General features: G+C 43.4%; 1 protein-coding gene and 1 pseudogene across 13 annotated transcripts in view; both read left to right on the top strand.

The window, feature by feature from the left end:
- The window catches only part of LOC112861239 (protocadherin gamma-C4), a 173,713-nt gene that overhangs the window by 61,505 nt on the left and 89,592 nt on the right, over window positions 1-22,616 (top strand). The window contains exon 1 of one of the 13 annotated variants that reach the window (XM_086701983.1): window positions 261-5,089. The exons of 10 other annotated variants lie outside the window; for them this stretch is intronic. In XM_086701983.1, the coding sequence (XP_086558109.1) occupies window positions 2,693-5,089 (2,397 nt within the window). In that variant the 5' untranslated portion in view covers window positions 261-2,692. Of the gene's footprint in view, window positions 1-260; window positions 5,090-6,727; window positions 9,831-11,393; window positions 14,767-22,616 lie in introns of those variants that run through there. 2 more of the 13 variants (XM_086701878.1, XM_086701976.1) reach the window with 2 other exon arrangements.
- LOC147584409 (protocadherin gamma-A8 pseudogene) lies at window positions 17,598-22,551 on the top strand (annotated as a pseudogene).

Genomic DNA, 22,616 nt, shown 5'->3' with positions numbered 1-22,616 from the left:
TTATTTGTTTCATTTCTTAAATTCCCATATGAGTGAAATCATACGGTATTTGTCTTTCTCTGACAGACTTATTTCACTTAGCATTATACTCTTGAGCTCCATCCATGTCATCGCAAATGACAAGATTTCATTCTTTTTGTGGCTGAATAATATTCCAGTGTGTGTGTGTGTGTGTGTGTGTGTGTGTGTGGATATGGATATGTATGTATGTGTATGTGCATATGTGTATATATATATACATAAATTTTCTTTATCCATTCATCAATGGATACTTGGACTATTTCCATAGTTTAGCTAGTTTAAATAATGCTGCTGCAAATATTGGGGTATGTGCATCCCTTTGGATTAGTGGTTTTGTATCTTTTTAAAAAATATTTATTTTGAGAGAGTGTGAGTGTGTGGGGGTGGGGGAGAGAAGAGGGAGAGAATCCCAAGCAGGCTTTGTGTTGTGAGCACAGAGCCCGACAGGCGCTGGATCCCATGAACCGTGAGATCATGACCTGAGCCAAAATCAAGAGTCTGCTGGTCAGCCAACTGAGCCACACAGGTACCCCTGTATTTTTGTATCTTGAGGGTAAATACCCAGTGGCACCATTACTGGATAATATCTTAGTTATATTTTTAACTTTTTGAGGAACCTCCAACTTGTCTTCCACAGTGGCTGCACCAGTTTGCATTCCCACCAACAATCCAGGAGGGTTACTTTTTCTCCACATCCTCACCAACATTTGTCAGTCCTTGTGTTTTTGATTTTAGCCATTCTGACAAGTGTGAGGTGTTATTTTGCTTCCTGACATTTTAAAGCATAATCATCTATTAAAGTTATATCCTGGTAGAAGGTTAGACTGATGCCTAAAGAATGGAATGTGTGTGTCAAGCTTCACTAAGACCTATATCAATGAGAGATAGGGATCTAATGCCACACTAAAGGTTATTGCCTGAAACCAATAAAATATGACATCAAATAAAGTGTCATTTCAAGTTGCACTTGTGAAATAAGCATATATATGTTTTAAGACAAAATTTCATTGTACTGTGTTAGCATTACAGCCATGTGAAGTGTGTTTATGGGCTCTCCTAGTGGGAGATTGGGGATGCTTGCTTTATGAAACAACAATTTTGTATACTCAAGACCAGAAGTTGATTCAACTTATTGGATCTGCTAAAAAAAATTCAGTTAGAAATAACCCAATCTGGGGTTAACTACATTTATATTCATTATATAACATTTTACTAAAGCCCAGTACATCAGTTGATTAGCAACTAGAAGGGGTTGATGACAAGTAATTTTGTTTACTTGGACCTACTTGTTTACTAGGAACTATGCAAAATATTATTCCCTTTGTAACTTTGAAGATTGATGTTACATTTTGTAACCAGGAAAATAATTCTTCAATAGAAAGGAGGGGGATAGGCTAACTCTTCCTGGGTATCGTAACCTTTTGGGTGTTAAATAAAAGGACTTTTTTCTAGCATAGTATTGTGTTTGGTGGTATTTTGCATAAATTGGGCTGTGCAATAGTGTGGAAGTATGTTTCATATATTTTGCAGTGTTCAGATGTACAATCACTTGAGAAGACAACAACTGATACTTGGTGAGGCAGAAATATGATTATCAGGTATTTTGAAAAAGAATATCCCCAAATTCATTAGATACTTAAAAATATTTTTCAAAAAAGGAAAGTGACCTAAACTCAGTATGCTACTGCAATTGAATATCCTAGGGATTATTTTATCAATTGAGCTCATCATGTGATGTTCAATTTAAGCACAGAAGTGGGAGCCAGAACCTCACTGCAGTAGACCACGGTTAGTGACCTTGTGTTGCAAGTCAAACTATATTTCCCTGCTAACTTTCAAGGTTGATGTTATATTTTATAACCAGGAAAATAATTGTGCAATGCAAAGGAGGAATAGGCTAATGTTTTTCCAGCTGTCATTTTCTTAAATGGGTGACATGTAGGTCATATGATACTACTATAAAGAAATTGCTGAAACTATTTTGAAAGAAAAGAGGGTTTAGAGGTAAATATAAATTGTGCCCTTTTAAAGACAATTTCAGCATTACTGATGCTTTCTGAAAAATTGAAATGAATCAGCATTGAGGTACCCAAAAACTAATGAAATCAGGAAAAACGGGAATAAGGAAAGAAGGATAAAACTTTACTCATATTACTATTCAAAATTACTGTATTCTGAGATCATTTAGGCCAAGTATGTGTTATAGTAATCTTTCTATTACAGTGCGGATTTGAGATGCATGTCAACATGTTGATTACCCTAAACCCTGGAAATTTGGGATAACTATGTAGTTAATAGTGCAAATTAATCGTCATTAAATATATGAACATATAAAAATAATTTGTTCAGTTAGGCGCTGGATTGTGATTATTGTAGCTGGTTAAACTGAAGCAGCAGGGGCTGCAGTTTCCCAGTGCGGACTGTGGGCGCCGCTGTTGGCCAAAGTGCAGAGCTTGGGCACTGGCCATCTTCTCGCGCAGCCGCAGCGCACTTTCCCTGTATCAGGCTCTCTAGCTCGAGCCTTTACACAACTTCCTCCTCTGGAAAAGAGGGAACCCCGACCCTCACGCTGGAAATATAGCCTGTTCGGAGCTCCGGACATCTACAGCACAGAGATTATTTGTAATCCGGCGTCTCCAGGCCGGTGAGCAACCTGAGGGGAGCAAAAGGGATGGGGAGCGGCGCTGGGGAAAGGGGCTGGGCTGAGAGGCGGCCAGTGCTCTTTCCCTTCCTGCTGTCTTTGTTCTGCCCGGCGCTCTCAGAGCAGATCCGCTATCGGATTCCCGAAGAAATGCCCGAGGGCTCGGTGGTGGGGAACCTCGCCAAGGATTTGGGACTCAGCGTCCATGAGTTACCGAGTCGACAACTGCGCATCAGTTCGGAAAAACCTTACTTCACTGTGAGCGCCAAGAGCGGGGAGCTACTTGTGAGCGGCAGGCTAGACCGGGAGCAGATTTGTGGGAAGAAGCCAGCCTGTGCTCTGGAATTTGAGGCTGTTGCTGAAAATCCGTTGAACTTTTATCACGTGAGTGTGGACATCGAAGATATTAATGACCACACACCAAAATTCACGCAAACTTCCTTTGAGCTGCAAATAAGTGAGTCCACAAACCCTGGGGCACGATTTATTTTAGGATCTGCCCATGATGCAGATATTGGTACCAACTCATTACGGAATTACCAGCTCAATCCGAACGATCATTTCTCACTCGTGAATAAAGAGAAATTAGATGGTAGTAAATACCCTGAGTTGGTACTAAAGATGCCTTTAGACCGGGAAGAGCAGAAATCCTACCAGTTGACTTTGACTGCGCTGGACGGCGGGAATCCATCCCTAAGTAGTACTGCCCAGATACAGGTCCTAGTGACTGATGCCAATGATAACCCTCCAGTGTTCAGCCAAGAACTATACAGGGTGGGCATTCCGGAAAATGTGCTTCCTGGCACCACTGTGCTTCGAGTGATGGCCACCGATCAGGATGAAGGTGTCAATGCCCAGATCACCTTCTCTTTCACTGAAGCAGGCCAGATCACCCAGTTTGACCTGAATTCTAACACGGGGGAAATTACTATTCTAAATATGTTAGATTTTGAGGAAGTCAAAGAATATTCCATAGTTTTGGAAGCAAGGGATGGTGGAGGAATGATTGCCCAATGTACCGTCGAGATAGAGGTCCAGGACATAAATGACAATTTCCCAGAAGTGGTAATCCAGTCTCTACCGGATCTTATTATGGAGGACACCAAGCTGGGAACACACGTTGCTTTGATTAAAATCCGTGACAAGGATTCTGGATACAACGGAGAAGTTACTTGTAAATTAGAAGGTGATGTTCCGTTTAAAATACTCTCTTCTTCTATAAACACCTATAAATTAGTGACAGATGGAGTTCTAGACCGTGAGCAGACCCCTGAGTACAATATTACTGTCACAGCCACCGACAGGGGAAAACCGCCCCTTTCCTCAAGCTCCAGCGTCACCCTGCACGTTGGCGATGTCAATGACAACGCGCCGGTTTTCCCACAGCCTTCTTACGTGGTCCACGTGGTTGAGAACAATCCTCCTGGAGCCTCTATCGCCCAAGTCAGCGCCTCCGACCCCGACCTGGGACCCAACGGCCACGTCTCCTACTCCATCGTGGCCAGCGACCTGGAGCCGCGGGCGCTGGCGTCCTACGTGTCCGTGAGCGCGCAGAGCGGCGTGGTGTTCGCGCAGCGCGCCTTCGATCACGAGCAGCTGCGAGCCTTCGAGCTGACGGTGCAGGCCCGCGACCAGGGCTCGCCCGCGCTCAGCGCCAACGTGAGCCTGCGCGTGTTGGTGGGCGACCGCAACGACAACGCGCCTAGGGTGCTGTACCCGGCGCTGGGGCCCGACGGCTCGGCGCTCTTCGACACGGTGCCGCGCGCCGCGCAGCCCGGCTACCTGGTCACCAAGGTGGTGGCGGTGGACGCCGACTCGGGACACAATGCGTGGCTGTCGTACCACGTGCTGCAGGCCAGCGAGCCCGGACTCTTCAGCCTGGGGCTGCGCACGGGCGAGGTGCGCACTGCGCGTGCTTTGGGCGACAGGGACGCGGCCCGCCAGCGCCTGCTGGTCGCCGTGCGGGACGGGGGACAGCCGCCCCTCTCTGCCACCGCCACGCTGCACCTGGTTTTCGCCGACAGCCTCCAAGAAGTACTGCCGGATGTCAGCGACCGTCCGGAGCCCTCTGACCCCCAGGCCGAGCTGCAGTTTTACTTGGTGGTGGCTTTGGCCTTGATCTCAGTGCTTTTCCTCACGGCAGTGACTCTTTCCATAGCCTTGCACCTTCGTCGCTCCTCCAGCCCCACCACCTGCGGCTGCTTTCAGTACAGTCTCTGTGAAAAATCAGGACCTGTGATTCCTCCCAACTACAGTGAAGGGACTTTGCCTTATTCCTACAATTTGTGCGTTGCGCATACTGGAAAGACAGAGTTTAATTTTCTAAAGTGCAATGAGCAATTGAGTTCAGAGCAAGACATACTTTGTGGTGATTCATCCGGGGCCTTATTTCCACTTTGCAAATCCAGTGAGTCAACCTCCCATCTGGTGAGTTTCTTTTAAGCATAACCTGCTTCTTACAATCTATCCAATTCTTTATATTCATAGGAAAAGATACAATTTGTAGATCTAAACGTTTCTTTAAAAAGTAAAAAAGCTGTCATACTATTCTTCAAGGAAAGTTGAAATAGGAGCAGTTATGTGTCTTTTAGGGGTGTCTTACCAGGCTCAGATCTACAAAGCAGTGAGAGTGTGGTTTTATCAACAAAGGGAAAGAGATGATGTTATAGCCTATCTCCTAAAAGCTAATGGGACTTTTTTCTAAGTTTTCTTCTTCTTACCTAATATATTAATTTTTTAACTTGGACATTGTGTAAATGTAAAAGTGGACAGGCATTTAAATAAACCTTTAACAAAAAAAGTTATGCTAAAATTAGACATTTTTCTTAACTGATTTAACTGTTGTGTTGTTTCTTGTATTTACTCCCCTTTGTTTCAGAACCTTCTGGAATAAGGTATCTTAACATGGATTGTTATGTAGATAGACACATTGCAATTGTGTGCAATGAACTGTGTGTGTGTTAAAGCATTTTACTTAGCAGTTAGATCATTATGCTCACCAGAAGATAAAAAGCATTTTCTTTTACTTGCAGCACAGGTTTTCCACACACACACTCCTGTATCATTTTGAACTGTCTTTTTTGCAGCCCTAAGCTAATATAGCTAGAGGTCTTCTAGTCATTCTATTATCTCTAGGAGAAAAATAGTCTTCAGTTCTTCAAATTTTAGACAAAATTGCCACTCTGATGTGCATACAAGTGTAATAGTAAATAATACATTTGTAGATTTCTGTTAGCAACCGCTTCAGTTACTAGCCACTTAACAAACTGCTGAAGAAAAGAGACGTAGTTTTTTTCTGTATTGACACTTTCTGACTGTTTAGTGATAATTACGTGTTTCTTTTTGTGGTTCTCTGAATCAAAATACTAATTAGGGTAAAATTAACTTTGGAATATATGTCTTTCATAAGAAGTTAATTAAGTCTGCACTAACATATAATCATCTCTCATTTGTGGAAGAATAGGCTGGGGATTGGCTTTTTGTTGTGTATTCGTTGATATTTTTTAAACATTTTCTATTCAAATAGAAAAAATACATAATTTAAATAAAGTAGCTAAACAGGTTGCCTGGCTGGGTTGGTTGGTACAGCATGCGATTCTTGATCTCAGGGTTGTGAGTTCAAGCTCCATGTTGGGTGTAGAGATTACTTAAAAATAAATAATGCAATAACTAACTAAATAAATATGTAAAATAACAAAACAATATAGTCTTTGATGATGACACTTGAAAGTAAAAGCATTTATCCTGTTAAATTTCACAATGTTAATTTGAAAACATTATCAATATGTAATTAAAATGGCATTTTAAAAGAATATCTTGGGGCGCCTGGGTGGCGCAGTCGGTTAGGCGTCCGACTTCAGCCAGGTCGCGATCTCGCGGTCCGTGAGTTCGAGCCCCGCGTCGGGCTCTGGGCTGATGGCTCAGAGCCTGGAGCCTGTTTCCGATTCTGTGTCTCCCTCTCTCTCTGCCCCTCGCCTGTTCATGCTCTGTCTCTCTCTGTCCCAAAAATAAATAAACGTTGAAAAAAAATAAAAGAATATCTAAAAAGCAACTGAGAGCTTACTATAATGATTAATTAGTTTACATGAAATAAAACACCTTCTGAGTCAGTCATCTCCAATAGGTCTACTTTATTTCTAAAAATGAATGAATTTCCAGTGACAACTGGAATCCCTACTCATTTGATAATAGATTTACAATATAGCTTAGGGCATAGCACAAAACAAAATTTTAATTGTTTGCATTTTAAGAGTAAATGTATTCCAGAAATGTGAGTAATGTGAGACTAACCCATAAATCTTTTGATATCACTTAATAATACTTTATAAAACTTTAACCCTACTTCATCCCATGCTTCTTGGCAATTACTTTTAAAATATGAATTCAGAGACAAGTTAAACACATTAAAAATAAACTATAAAAGGCAAGAATAATTTTTTTTTTCTCTCAATAACCTGGCATACACTATTACTTATCTCAGTGGGTGCAGTAACTGCTTAGGACTCTAAGCGCCGCTGTTCACCTACTTGGAGATAAATTTAACCAAACGCCATCCTGTTAAAGGCTCCCATCTTGCAAAGACTCACAGTTCCCACAGACCAACTGCAAAGCTGCAGCGAAACTCCGTTCCTAAATCTGAGACACTCCAGCTTTATATAAGATGATCTCCATAGCTGCAGCAAAAAGGTAAACAAGACGCATATGCCCAGTGAAGATTCTGAGTGGATTCAGTAGTGAAAGAACAATGGCCGCTCCAAAGAATTACCAGAGACGCGGCAAGCTTGTCCTGCTGTACACTCTATTGGGCACGCTCTGGGAAATCGGGAGAGGACAGATCCACTATTCGGTGCCAGAAGAGAGCGACAAAGGATCCTTTGTGGGTAATATCTCAAAGGACCTGAATCTGGAGTCACAAGAGCTGGTGAAGCACGGAGTCCGCGTCGTCTCTAGAGGTAGGACACAGCTCTTTGCTCTGGATTGGAGAACTGGTAGCTTGATCACGGCGGGCAGGATAGACCGGGAGGAGATCTGCACTCAGAGCACACAGTGTCTAGTAAATATCAATATCCTGGTTGAGGGCAGAGGAAAACTTTTTGGGATAGAAATAGAAATCACTGATATCAATGATAATAATCCAAAATTCCAGGTCGAAAATCTGGAAGTAAAAGTTAATGAAATCGCTGCACCTGGAACACATTACCCACTCCCAGAGGCTGTTGACCCGGATGTGGGCATGAATTCCTTACAGAGCTACCAGCTCAGCCCCAATCACTACTTCTCTCTGGAAGTGCAGACTGGAGATGACGGAACTCTACACCCAGAGCTGGTGCTGGAGCAGGCCCTGGACCGAGAGGAAGAGGCTGCTCACCATCTACTCCTCATCGCCTCTGATGGCGGTGACCCGCGTCGCTCCAGCACAGTGCACATCCACGTGACGGTGTTGGATACAAACGACAATGCCCCGGTTTTTACTCAACCGATTTACCGAGTGAAAGTCCCAGAGAACGTGGCCCCGGGCACCCTGCTGCTTACTGTGAGCGCTAGCGACCCAGATGAGGGAGCCAATGGAGAAGTGGCCTATAGATTTTGGAAAATTAGTGAAAAGCAATCTCCGCTATTCCATCTTAATGAAAATACCGGTGAAATATCAACAGCAGGGAGTCTAGATTATGAAGAATGTGCATTTTATGAAATGGAAATACAAGCTGAAGATGTGGGGGCACTTTTAGGGAGGACCAAAGTGCTCATTTCAGTGGAAGATGTAAATGACAATAGGCCAGAAGTGATCATTACATCTCTGTTTAGTCCAGTCTTAGAAAATACTCTTCCTGGAACAGTAATTGCCTTTTTGAATGTGCATGACCGAGACTCCGGGAAGAATGGTCAAGTTGTCTGTTATGCACCTCATAATCTACCTTTTCAATTAGAAAAATCAATAGATAATTATTATAGATTGGTGACATGGAACTATCTGGACCGAGAAAAGATCCCTATGTACAACATCACAGTGACGGCCTCAGATCTAGGAACCCCTTCTCTATCTACTGAAATTCATATCACCCTGTATGTGGCAGATACCAATGACAATCCACCCACTTTCCCTCATGCCTCCTACTCAGCGTATATCCCAGAGAACAACCCCAGAGGTGCCTCCATCTTCACTGTGATGGCCCACGACCCTGACAGTGGCAACAATGCCCAGGTCACTTACTCTGTGACTGAGGACATCATCATGGGGTCACCTGTCTCCTCCTATGTCTCCATCAACTCAGACACAGGCATCCTATATGCACTGTGCTCCTTCGACTATGAGCACTTACGAGACTTGCAGCTACTGGTGACTGCCAGAGACAGCGGAGACCCTCCACTCAGCAGCAACGTGTCTCTGAGCATATTTGTGTTGGACCAGAATGACAACGTGCCAGAGATCCTGTACCCCACCCTCCCTACGGACGGTTCCACAGGTGTGGAGCTGGCGCCCCGATCCGCAGAGCGTGGCTACCTGGTGACCAAGGTGGTGGCGGTGGATAGAGACTCTGGCCAGAATGCCTGGCTGTCCTACCGCCTGCTCAAGGCCAGTGAGCTAGGACTTTTCACGGTGGGGCTGCACACGGGCGAGGTGCGCACAGCACGGGCCCTGCAGGACAGAGATGCACTCAAGCAGAGCCTGGTGGTGGCGGTGCAGGACCATGGCCAGCCCCCTCTCTCGGCCACCGTCACACTCACCGTGGTGGTGGCCGACAGCATTCCAGCTGTCCTGGCCGACCTGGGTAGCGTCAGGACCTCTGCTAACTCAGACGATTCTGACCTCACGCTGTACCTGGTGGTGGCAGTGGCCGCAGTCTCCTGTGTCTTCCTTGCCTTTGTGATTGTGCTGCTGGCTCTCAGGCTGAGGCGCTGGCACTCCAGGCGCCTGCTTCAGGCTTCAGGAGGCGGGCTGGTGGGCGTGCCCGCCTCGCACTTTGTGGGCGTGGACGGGGTGCAGGCTTTCCTGGAGAAGTATTCCCACGAGGTCTCCCTCACCGCCGACTCACAGGCGAATCACGAGATTTTCCCCCATCCCAACTACGTGGACACACTTATCAGTCTGGAGAGTTGTGAGAAAAATGATCCCTTATTAACATCCGTAGATTTTCATGAATGTAAGGATGAAGCTGCTTCTATTCAGGTGAGTTCAGTTCTGTGTACGTTTTAATTCTCAGGGGAATTATATTTTTTATAAATTTAAGTTTTCGGACATACATTGCAGAGACAGTTCAAAATATTTTGAAAAAGTGTACCACAAAGTTTTTGGTTTGTTTTAGTGGTGATACTATAAAATTGAGCTCTAATCATGATAGTTGGTTTCATTTGCTCTCCAAAGGCTCGGACAAGATTGTTTAAACATTGATTCTCAACCTTTTAACATCTTCCATATATGGGGCACCTGGCCGGCTCAATTGGCAAAGCACGTGACTCTTGATCTCAGGGTAGTGAGTTGGAGCCCCACTTTACATGTAGAGATTACTTTAAAAATTTTTAAAAATAAAATCCTTTGTATGTTACTATAATTACCACTTATCACTCATTCACTTAAGAAGTAGTTACCCAACCACATATGGTAAGTTTGTTGTATAAATAGGGGATATATAACTGAGACTTTTAAATCCTTGTATTAGCTTGGTAAACGTAAAATACATTTCAGAATTTTAGAAATCTGTTTAGGATTTGGATCTTGAAGGTCTTGAAGTTTTCTAGGTCTTTGAGGATTTCTTCATTTTAAACCTCTTTTATAAGCCTTGTGCTTGCATCAGTACCCTTCAATTTTAATTTTAATTTTATTATAAATTATCAAATTTTAATACTTATTATATTTTAAAACATAAATACATTTGAAAGGATGGATTTTGGTGGTAGGTGAGACTGGTTCCTTTATGTGTCATTGGTCTCCAAAAGCTCATACTAAAGAAGACGTAGAATCTAAAGCCTGAAATGTCCATCAACCCCCCCCATAAAAACAACAAAATCATACTTTAAATAAAATGTCATTTTGTAGCATAAAGAAGAACATGTTTTCACTAAGTTCCAATGGGCTGTTTTGATTGGACAGCCATGTGAAATGTTCTCATGGTGAGAGAGTTTGAGAATGTAGTTTAAAAAAAAAGTAGTTTCATGTAAACAGATTCTAAACAAGCTCATCAATTCAACTAAAAATGATTCCATCTAGATTTTATGTCTTCTGTATTCCTTGTTATAGCATTTTAACGGTGCTTACCATTTATTTGTCATCACATGAGAGTGGAAAACACAATAAATCATTTGTTAGTTATAAAAAGGGCATGTCTGAAGGATTGTGTAGGGTTCCCTCCTATTTTGCACATCCTGTGCGTGGGAGTTAACTTCGTATTTTCTGTAGTGTTTGGGTGCACAGTCATTTGAAGGAACAACTGTATTATTGACATTTTGCAATTTTTAAGTGTTTTGAAACTTGCCCTGATAGAAAATAAAATCCTTACTCTTGTTCAAAAGATTCACTGATTGTTCAAAAATTTCAACAAATGGAATAAAATAATTAGAACAAATGACATTTATCCAGGAAATTTATGCAAATAAACTTACCAGAAGCTCAATTCCAAAGTCATTGCTTCAGTATTACATAGATACATAGATCAGAAAGTCAGGTGGTCTGCTGAAGTATCCCTTTGTGACTTTATATTGAAGAATAAACATTTCCCTAGTGACTTTTAAGAATGAATTCATGTATGATGTTGGGTATGACATAAGCCAAGTAATTGTGAGATATGAAGAAGGAGGTAGAGTAAATGATCCCTTGGCTACATCATAGGGACAGGTTTTTAAAAAATGAATGCTTCCTTAGGTAGTCAAACGAGTAAAAAGAAATTTTTTGAAGAGAGTGTTGATATTATCAGAAGGAGATGTTTGAGGATTGGTATGAAACTGCAAAGCTTTACAGAATAGTTTTCAACACTATTGGTATTCTCTAATACATATGATATTAAATAACATTTATAATGTAGAGATGTTGGGGGAAACATTTAGGAATCATGAAAGAAGATTAAGATTGTTTCACATATCATACCTAATAAACAGAAATGAATTTGTGAATACAGTATATGATAAAATTTCTAAGGTCAAGACCTGTGTCTTATTCATTGTTGCATTGTTATATCATCACTGACAAGGGCACTACTAAGTACAAGGCAAGAGTTCAATGTATGTTTGTAGTAGGGTGAAATGGATGGACCAGATATGTCGGTTAATATAAAAACTCATCACATTTCTAATAATTTGGAAACAAGAGAAAATATATATTAAAGAAGGCTTTATAATTTAAGATATTAAATATATTAACATTAAAACGTGGCTTGTTCAGTTAGGCGCTGGATTGTGATTATTGTAGCTGGTTAAACTGAAGCAGCAGGGGCTGCAGTTTCCCAGTGCGGACTGTGGGCGCCGCTGTTGGCCAAAGTGCAGAGCTTGGGCACTGGCCATCTTCTCGCGCAGCCGCAGCGCACTTTCCCTGTATCAGGCTCTCTAGCTCGAGCCTTTACACAACTTCCTCCTCTGGAAAAGAGGGAACCCCGACCATCACGCTGGAAATATAGCCTGTTCGGAGCTCCGGACATCTACAGCACAGAGATTATTTGTAATCCGGCGTCTCCAGGCCGGTGAGCAACCTGAGGGGAGCAAAAGGGATGGGGAGCGGCGCTGGGGAAAGGGGCTGGGCTGAGAGGCGGCCAGTGCTCTTTCCCTTCCTGCTGTCTTTGTTCTGCCCGGCGCTCTCAGAGCAGATCCGCTATCGGATTCCCGAAGAAATGCCCGAGGGCTCGGTGGTGGGGAACCTCGCCAAGGATTTGGGACTCAGCGTCCATGAGTTACCGAGTCGACAACTGCGCATCAGTTCGGAAAAACCTTACTTCACTGTGAGCGCCAAGAGCGGGGAGCTACTTGTGAGCGGCAGGCTAGACCGGGAGCAGATTTGTGGGAAGAAGCCAGCCTGTGCTCTGGAATTTGAGGCTGTTGCTGAAAATCCGTTGAACTTTTATCACGTGAGTGTGGACATCGAAGATATTAATGACCACACACCAAAATTCACGCAAACTTCCTTTGAGCTGCAAATAAGTGAGTCTACGGTGCCAGGCACACGGTTTATATTAGAAGCAGCGGAAGATGCCGATATTGGCTTAAACTCTCTGCGGATTTATAAACTCTCTCTTAGCCCTAGTTTCTCATTGATAAATAAAGAGAAACAAGATGGTAGTAAATACCCAGAATTGGCGTTGGAGAAACGTTTAGACCGGGAACAACAGAGTTACCATCGTTTAGTTCTGACTGCCATGGATGGCGGAGATCCCCCACTAAGCGGCACCACTGAGCTCCGTATCCAGGTCACTGATGCCAATGATAACCCCCCTGTATTCAACCAGGACATGTACAGAGTAAGCCTTCCAGAAAACGTGCCCCCAGGCACCACAGTGCTGCAAGTATCAGCCACTGACCAAGATGAAGGCATCAACTCGGAAATCACTTATTCTTTCTACAGGACTGGGCAAGTCTTCAGTTTGAATTCAAAGAGCGGGGAAATTACAACTCTAAGAATGCTGGATTTCGAAGAAATCAAGGAATATTCTATAGTGGTGGAAGCGAGGGATGGTGGAGGACTGGCTGCACAATGTACAGTTGAAATTAATATTCAAGATGAAAATGACAACAGCCCAGAAATTACATTCCATTCTCTAGTCGAAATGATTCTGGAAAACGCAGCGCCAGGAACGCTAATTGCTTTGATCAAAATATACGATCAAGATTCCGGGGAGAATGGGGAGGTTAATTGTCGATTAGAGGGTGAAGTTCCTTTTCAGATAATCTCTTCATCAAAAAATTCATATAAATTGGTAATAGATGGGACTCTGGACCGAGAACAGACCCCAGAGTACAATGTCACCATCAGAGCCACCGACAGGGGAAAGCCGCCCCTCTCAGCTAGCAAAAGTGTCACTTTGATCATCACTGATACCAACGACAACGCTCCGGTTTTCCCCCAGGCCTCCTACATGGTTCACGTGATGGAGAACAACCCTCCTGGAGCCTCCATCGCCCAAGTCAGCGCCTCCGACCCCGACCTGGGACCCAACGGCCACGTCTCCTACTCCATCGTGGCCAGCGACCTGGAGCCACGGGCGCTGGCGTCCTACGTGTCCGTGAGCGCGCAGAGCGGCGTGGTGTTCGCGCAGCGCGCCTTCGACCACGAGCAGCTGCGCGCCTTCGAGCTGACGGTGCAGGCCCGCGACCAGGGCTCGCCCGCGCTCAGCGCCAACGTGAGCCTGCGCGTGTTGGTGGGCGACCGCAACGACAACGCGCCTAGGGTGCTGTACCCGGCGCTGGGGCCCGACGGCTCGGCGCTCTTCGACACGGTGCCGCGCGCCGCGCAGCCCGGCTACCTGGTCACCAAGGTGGTGGCGGTGGACGCCGACTCGGGACACAATGCGTGGCTGTCGTACCACGTGCTGCAGGCCAGCGAGCCCGGACTCTTCAGCCTGGGGCTGCGCACGGGCGAGGTGCGCACTGCGCGTGCTTTGGGCGACAGGGACGCGGCCCGCCAGCGCCTGCTGGTCGCCGTGCGGGACGGGGGACAGCCGCCCCTCTCTGCCACCGCCACGCTGCACCTGGTTTTCGCCGACAGCCTCCAAGAAGTACTGTCGGATGTCAGCGACCGCCCGGAGCCCTCTGACCCCCAGGCCGAGCTGCAGTTTTACTTGGTGGTGGCTTTGGCCTTGATCTCGGTGCTCTTCCTCCTTGCGGTGATTCTGGCGGTGGCCCTGCGCCTGCGCCGCTCCCCCAGCCCCGCTGCCTGGGGCTGCTTTCAGCCTGGTCTATGTGTTAAGTCTGGACCTGTGGTTCCTCCTAACTACAGTGAGGGGACTTTGCCTTATTCCTACAATTTGTGCGTTGCCCAGACTGGAAAGACAGAGTTTAATTTTCTAAAATGTAATGAGCAGTTGAGTTCAGGACAAGATAGACTACTTTGCAGTGATTCATCTGGGGCCTTATTTCCGCTTTGTAATTCCAGTGAGTCGACTTCCCATCCTGAAACTCAAATGGCGGTGAGTTCTCTTTAATTGTCTACTCCTTTTCATCATCTATCCACTCTTTCATACTTATATGAAAATATATTATGGTTCTAAGGTTAGCGAGTTGTCTTAAGGGTATTACAGCTCATCAGAGAGCTGTACTAACATTTTTTAAAGAGAGTGGTGATTTGGGAGTAGTTATGTGATATATAATAGAGTTATTGCACCAAGTTCAGATTTACAAAGTAGGGAGAGTGTGCTTCTTACTTCACAGCAGAAGTATTATATCAATTTCTTATTGCTTTTTTCAAAGGTAATGAAACTTATCCACTGATTGCCTCATTTATTTAAAATATTTGAATTAAAAAATTTTTAAATTTTTTAAGGGTTATATTTATTCATTAGACAGAGAGACAGAGCACAAGCCGGGGGGGGGGGGGGGGGGGGGAGGGGAGCAGAGAGAGAGGGAGGCATAGAATCCAAAGCAGGCTCCAGGCTCTGAGCTGTCAGCACAGAGCTGAAGCAGGGCTCAAAATCATCAACCGTGAGATCATGACCTGAGATGAAGTCAGATGCTCAAGGACTGAGCCACCCAGGTGCCCTTTTAAAAATTTTTTTTAATGTTTATTCATTTTTGAGAGAGAGACAGAGTGTGAGTGGGGGAGGGGCAGAGAGCGAGGGAGACAGAATTGGAAGGAGTATCTAGGGTCTGAGCTGTCAGCACAGACAGAACCTGATGTGGGCTCGAACTCAGGAATCTAGCCTGAGCTGAAGTTGGATGCTTAACCAACTGAGCCATCCAGGGACCCCTAAAATATTCGAAATTTTGTTACATGTAAGTAAACATTAAATTTAAAATAGGCATTCATTTGGGGCGCCTGGGTGGCGCAGTCGGTTAAGCGTCCGACTTCAGCCAGGTCACGATCTCGCGGTCCGTGAGTTCGAGCCCCGCATCAGGCTCTGGGCTGATGGCTCAGAGCCTGGAGCCTGTTTCCGATTCTGTGTCTCCCTCTCTGTCTGCCCCTCCCCTGTTCATGCTCTGTCTCTCTCTGTCCCAAAAATAAATAAAAACGTTGATAAAATAGGCATTCATTTAACTCATCTTTTAAAACAAAAAAACTACTACTAGCTATCTCCTTTGCTGATTTCACTAGTACAGTTTCCATCTTTTTTATGTTTATTTCTCATGTCTGGTTCTTTGTATCTACCTAGTCATGACTCTGTGAATGCCCTAAAACTGTAAGGAAAATAGTGTGGGTGGAGGGCGTAGAGAAAGACTCAGTAAACTCATTAGAAGGTCCAGTTCATTATCTGTGTTCCTCTAAGTTTTCTTGATTGCAAAATCCTCCTCTACGCTTATAGTTAATTTAAGAAAAAGACACTTGACAAAAAAAAGGAAATGCTGTTGCCTCTATCACTTGAGGCCAGGAGGAGGGGGTGAGTCACTGGATTTGTCTTATTATTTGGAGCTCTAAACATTAGTGATTAGAGGAAAAAGAATCCCAAATTTTCCACTCTTATGGCAAAAATTACTAATTTTATGTGCAAAGTTGCCATTTCTTAAATATCAGTCTTTTTCTTGGTCTCCCTTAGTAACTGCTTCAGTAAATGATTTCTTTACAAATTGCTGAAAGAGTTTTTTTTTTTTTTTTTTTTTTTTTTTTTTTAATGTAAGCTCTAGGTCAACATGGGGCTTGAACTCACGAGGCTGAGATCAAGAGTCCCATGCTTGGGGCGCCTGGGTGGCTCAGTCAGTTAAGCGTCTGACTCTGTATTTCAGCTCAGATCATGATCTCAAGGTTCGTGGGGTCAAGCCCCGTGTCAGGTTCTTATGATTCTCTCTCCTTCTCTCTCCGCCCCTCCCCTGCTTGTGCTCTCTTTCAAAATAAATCAGGAAACTTAAAAAAAAAAGTCACATGCTCAACTGATGGAACCAGTCATGTGCCCCTGAAAGAATTTCTTTTTTTTTTTTTTAAGTTTATTTATTTATTGAGGTGGAGAAGGGTAGAGAGAAAGGGAAAGAGTGAGAATCTCAAGCAGGCTACCTGATGTCAGTGCAGAGCCCAACTTGGGGCTCAATCCCATGAATTGTAATATCATGACTTGAATGAAATCAAGAGTTGAATGCTCAGCTGACTGAGCCACCCAGGTGCCCCTGTAAGAATTTCTCATAATGGCACTTTTTGCTTTTTAGTGGTAATAATTGGTTCTACATCTTGTGTTCTTTTTCTCTAATTATTACAGATTTAAGTGACCTTTACAATAAGAAGTTTAAGACTACTTTGAACTGCATATTTTCTTTATGGAAGTATTGAAGTGGAAACTTGCTTTTCAATATATGTTTATTTGAATATTCCAAATGCCATAACCTGTGTATGCATTATGTATTCACATAGAAGAGTACAAAAAATTAAACCAGCATAAAAGTTTAACATTCACAAATATGTAACTTTAAAAAACCAATCCTTTCAAAATTTAGCAGTATTAGGTGAGAGAAGCTATTACTGTTGCCTTATTAAAATTATTTTTGTGAATGAAATTTTAAGGAAAACTTACTCCAGCAAATTCATTATCTGAATAAATTAATCTTATAAAATAACTTCAAAGTGAATAATCCATGTATATATAAAACCAAGAAGAAGTCTGTTTCCAAAGAGGATTGCACATTGTGGTTACTGTAGAAAATAATGACATACAGAAAATTTTTGAAACATTATAAAACTGAAGTTAGAATAATTTACATATCTAGAAAGAAAGCAAAATTCTACCAAGAATAAGTTAATTTGATGTTAAGAAAAAATGGCAGTTTAACAATACATTTAATAGAAGTTCCATTCCACTTCATTTTCAACTAACATTCCAAAATGGTAATTGCTTTTGAAATGAGAATGCAAGAAACAGTGAGACAAGTCTACATAGTTAGAAGAGTATTGTCTTTCTCGGTTATCTATAATCAAGCATTACTTATCTCAGTGCATGTAGTGACAGGTTAGGACTCCGAGTGCCACTGTTCACCAACTTTAAGAAAAGTTCAATCAGCTCTCCATCCAGCTGTTCAGATCTGCAACTACACAGAGTCCCACAGAGCCCACAAACCTCAGCAAAAGCTGCCACAAAACTCACCTTCTTGGGGCACTCTGGTTTCTCCTTAGGAAAAAGATCATCATAATTTGCAGGAGGTTAAAGAACCTAAGAAGTCAGTTTGCACAGAAAGCATTCTGAAAAACAATATCCATAGTGAAGCAACAACAGCCACTCCACTGAATTGCCCGCACTGCAAAGGACTGGTTCTGCTGTGCCCGTGGAGGCTATGGGAGACCAGGGCCAGCCAGATCCACTACTTGGCACCTGAAGAGACAGAAGAAGGCTATATCCTGGGGAAATATCTCCAAGGATCTGGGGCTGGTGGACCGTGGAGTCTGCATCGTCTCCAGAAGTAGGACTCAGTTTTTCGCTCTGAACCTGCAAAGTGGCTTGTCTTGGTCACTGCAGGCAGGATAGACTAGGAGGAACTCTGCGCTCAGAGCACACAGTGGCCAGTAAATATCAATATCCTGGTTGAGGGCAGAGGAAAACTTTTTGGGATAGAAATAGAAATCATTGATATCAATGATAATAATCCAAAATTCCAGGTCGAAAATCTGGAAGTAAAAGTTAATGAAATCGCTGCACCTGGAACACATTACCCACTCCCAGAGGCTGTTGACCCGGATGTGGGCATGAATTCCTTACAGAGCTACCAGCTCAGCCCCAATCACTACTTCTCTCTGGAAGTGCAGACTGGAGATGACGGAACTCTACACCCAGAGCTGGTGCTGGAGCAGGCCCTGGACCGAGAGGAAGAGGCTGCTCACCATCTGCTCCTCATCGCCTCTGATGGCGGTGACCCGCGTCGCTCCAGCACAGTGCACATCCACGTGACGGTGTTGGATACAAACGACAATGCCCCGGTTTTTACTCAACCGATTTACCGAGTGAAAGTCCCAGAGAACGTGGCCCCGGGCACCCTGCTGCTTACTGTGAGCGCTAGCGACCCAGATGAGGGAGCCAATGGAGAAGTGGCCTATAGATTTTGGAAAATTAGTGAAAAGCAATCTCCGCTATTCCATCTTAATGAAAATACCGGTGAAATATCAACAGCAGGGAGTCTAGATTATGAAGAATGTGCATTTTATGAAATGGAAATACAAGCTGAAGATGTGGGGGCACTTTTAGGGAGGACCAAAGTGCTCATTTCAGTGGAAGATGTAAATGACAATAGGCCAGAAGTGATCATTACATCTCTGTTTAGTCCAGTCTTAGAAAATACTCTTCCTGGAACAGTAATTGCCTTTTTGAATGTGCATGACCGAGACTCCGGGAAGAATGGTCAAGTTGTCTGTTACACTCCTCATAATTTACCTTTTCTTTTTTTTTTTCTTTTTCTTTACTCTTCCTCCTCCTCCTCCTCCTTCCTCTGAGAGAGCACAAAACTGTGAGTGGCGGAGGAGCAGAGGGAGAGAGAGAATCCCAAGCAGGCTCCATGCTCAATACAGACACCAGCACAAGGCTTGATCCCATGACCCTGGTATCATAAAGCTGAAATCACGAGTCAGACACTCAACCGGCTGAGCCACCCAGGCACTCCATTATTTACCTTTTCAATTAGAAAAGTCAATAGATTATTGTAGATTGTTGAAAGTATGAATTCTTGACAGAGAAGAAACTTCTGAATATAACATCACAGTGACCACAACAGACAGAAATTTACATCATCCTGCATGTGATCATTGTCAATGACAGTACACCTTTCTTCCCTGAAAACTTCTACACAGTCTATCTCCTTAAGAACAGCCATAGAAGAACCTTCATCTTCTCAGTGACAGGCCATGATTCCAACAGTGACAAGAATGCCCAGGTTATTCACTCCTTGGCTGAGGACACTATCCAAGGGTCGTCCTATGTCTCCACCAGTTCAGACACACTGGCTCATATACACACTGCATCCCTTCAACATGAGCAGTTTTGTGATCTCAAATGCAAGTGAAGGCAAGTGACAGTGGGAACCCCCTACTCACCAGCAACATGTCACTGAACTTGTTTGTGCTGGACCAGAAGGACAATGCACCAGAAATCCTGGACCCTACTCTCCCCACTGACATGTTCCACCATCATGGAACTGGTACCCTGCTCCACAGAACCTGGCTACCTGGTGACCAAGGTGGCTATAGACAGAGACTTGTGTCAGAACACCAGGCCTACCACCTGTTCAAGGCCAGTGAGCCAGGGCTCTTCATGGTAGGACTCCACACAGGAAAGGTGTGCACTGCATGGGCCCTGCTGCACAGAGACTGGCTCAAGCAGAGCCTGGTGGTGGTGGTCCAGGACCAAGGCCAGCCCCCTCTCTCGGCCACTTTCACCCTCACTGCAGCCTTGGCCCACAGCATCCCCGGTGGCCTGGCTGACCTCAACAGTCTGGAGGTCCTCACCTACCCAGAGATCTCAGACCTCACATTATACTTGGTGGTGACAGTGGCTGCAGTGTCCTGTATCTTCCTCACCTTTGTCATTGTGTGCTCAGGTTGTGGCATTGGCACATCTCAAATCTGCTGCAGGCTGCAGGGCTTGGATTGGCTGTGCCTACTTCTTTGTGGGCGTGGATAGGTGTGGGCTTTCCTGCAGACCTATTCCAGGAAGCCTCACACAGGGCAGGCTCCTGAGAGAGTCACATGATCTTTCCACAGCCCAAGTATGACAATATGCTGATCAGCCAGGAGGGCTCTAGGAAAAATGACCATTTGTGCGCTTCAGATGATTCCAGGTTTCCTATAGAAAATACCTCTTTGGGGGCGCCTGGGTGGCTCAGTTACTTAAGCATCAAACTTCCGCTCAGGTCATGATCCCACAGTTCACAAGTTTGAGCCCTGTGTCGGGCTCTGTGCTGACAGCTCAGAGCCTGGAGCCTGCTCAGATGTGTCTCCCTCTCCCTCTGCCCCTCCTCCACTTGTGCGCGCGCTCTCTCTCTCTCTTCTCAGAAATAAACATTAAAAAAAATTTTTTTTTAAGAAAATACTTCTTTGGCTCCAGTGAGTTCAACTTTTTCCTTTATTTTCTCTTATGATTTGGTTTTCTCTTTAAGGTTTCCACTTAAGGTATGATACATTCTCTTTAACATATTTCTCACCATCCAAGTTTTACTGGGCCTTGTTTTGTTCTAACATCTATAGGAGGCATTTACTGGTTATATCACTGATATAAGTTTCTCATAATTAACCTAAATTAACCTAGGGTCAATGGATATCTTTTTCATGGGGCTTCTCTCATTATTGAGCCATTGATATGGGCTATTGGGGTGGGGTTCCTTGGTTGATTATCAGTTCACTACTAATTCTTAGAGGTGGTTTTCCATTCCTGAAATTTATTATTGTTGCTATCTTCAGTGGCCACATAGTGAACTTCCTACTTATCTTTGAACTTCTTACATACCTCTGAAACATAAATACAGCTGACACTACGTGAAGGTAAATTAATGAGAAAACACATGCATTCTTCTTGAAGAAACTGAGAGCCCAGATTTTTCTGCTTCTGCTTTTCTGTTTCTATTATAGGACAACCCCCCTTTGAGGTTATGTTTTCCAGATCACATGTTTGTAGAGGTTGTTTGAATTTAAAGATCACTTCTGAGTAAGAATCACAATTCACTTAGAGGGGTTTCTGAGAATGAACACTGTTGAGGACAAAACAAGGGAAATAAACATTATTCAACTGTCTGTTATTTATGGCTCAATTCTCCAACCTTGAGGCTAGAAATAAACCTGGATAAGGAAGACAACTTAGGAAAATATTCTCAGGAACTGCTGGAAGAGGTTCTAAGAATATTTTACTAGCTTTTAGATATAGGAAAGGAATAATATTTTTTCAAGTTTATTTTTTGAGGAGGGGGGCAATGAGTGGGGGAGGGGCAGAGAGGGGACAGAAGAACCCAAGCAGGCTCCGCACAGAGAGCAGAAAACCTGATGTGGGGCTCAAACTCTTAAACCACGAGATGATGACCTGAGCTGAAATCAAACATGACTGACTGAGCGACCCAGATGCCCCTATTTCATTTTATTTTAAACATAGTGGCATTCCGAGTAATAAATGACTTTCTAGGAGACTTTAAAAATAAACTATGAAGTTGACTCAAAAATTCTATTTGAAAAGTGCTGGCTAATAGGGGTAACATCTGGACAGCCATTATGACATACAGATGTTATACTGATTTCAAATACTCCTTACTCCTAATTTAGTAGGAAAAAATTAAAGCATGCTTCAGGATCATATTTTTAACTATGAAATAGGAAAACTGTCACTTGAAGTTTCTGTCCTCGCGAGTAACCATTGGTACTTAGTATTTACAAATATTAAGTATGTGTTAACTTGGGAAAAAACATAACATAGTGATGAAGGCTTGTAGGTCAGTAACTACTATTCTCTACCATTAATATCACTTGCCTTTAAAACAGAACACAAAGCTCACTGGGTGAATGGGCAGTGTGGAAAATGTTGAATTCTAGTTTTCTTAAACTAGATAGACTTTTGTATTGGTAACATTTTATATAACAAAATAGGCTTAAATATAAAATCCTTATTAATCTTAATGTTTCATCTTAAAAGAAGAGTTAAAGTATCTTGGATTTGCTTCAAAATAATGAGGGTGTACAAATTATATTAAATGAAGATGGCCTTGTGTTGATCGTTATTGTCATTGGGTGATGAGTATATGAAGATTCAATAATAATACTCCCTACTTTGTAGAAGTGTGAAATTTTCCTATAATAAATTTCTTTAAAACACTAAGCATATAGTCTGTAATAATATAATACTAAAATTAGGGGCTATTATATAAGTTCATTTTCAAGAAG

This window comes from Puma concolor, chromosome A1 (genome assembly GCF_028749965.1).
Source record: "Puma concolor isolate L17-30 chromosome A1, mPumCon1.1.hap2, whole genome shotgun sequence".
Taxonomy (NCBI): Eukaryota; Metazoa; Chordata; class Mammalia; order Carnivora; family Felidae; genus Puma; species Puma concolor.
This window is presented reverse-complemented; position numbering and strand designations above follow the sequence as displayed.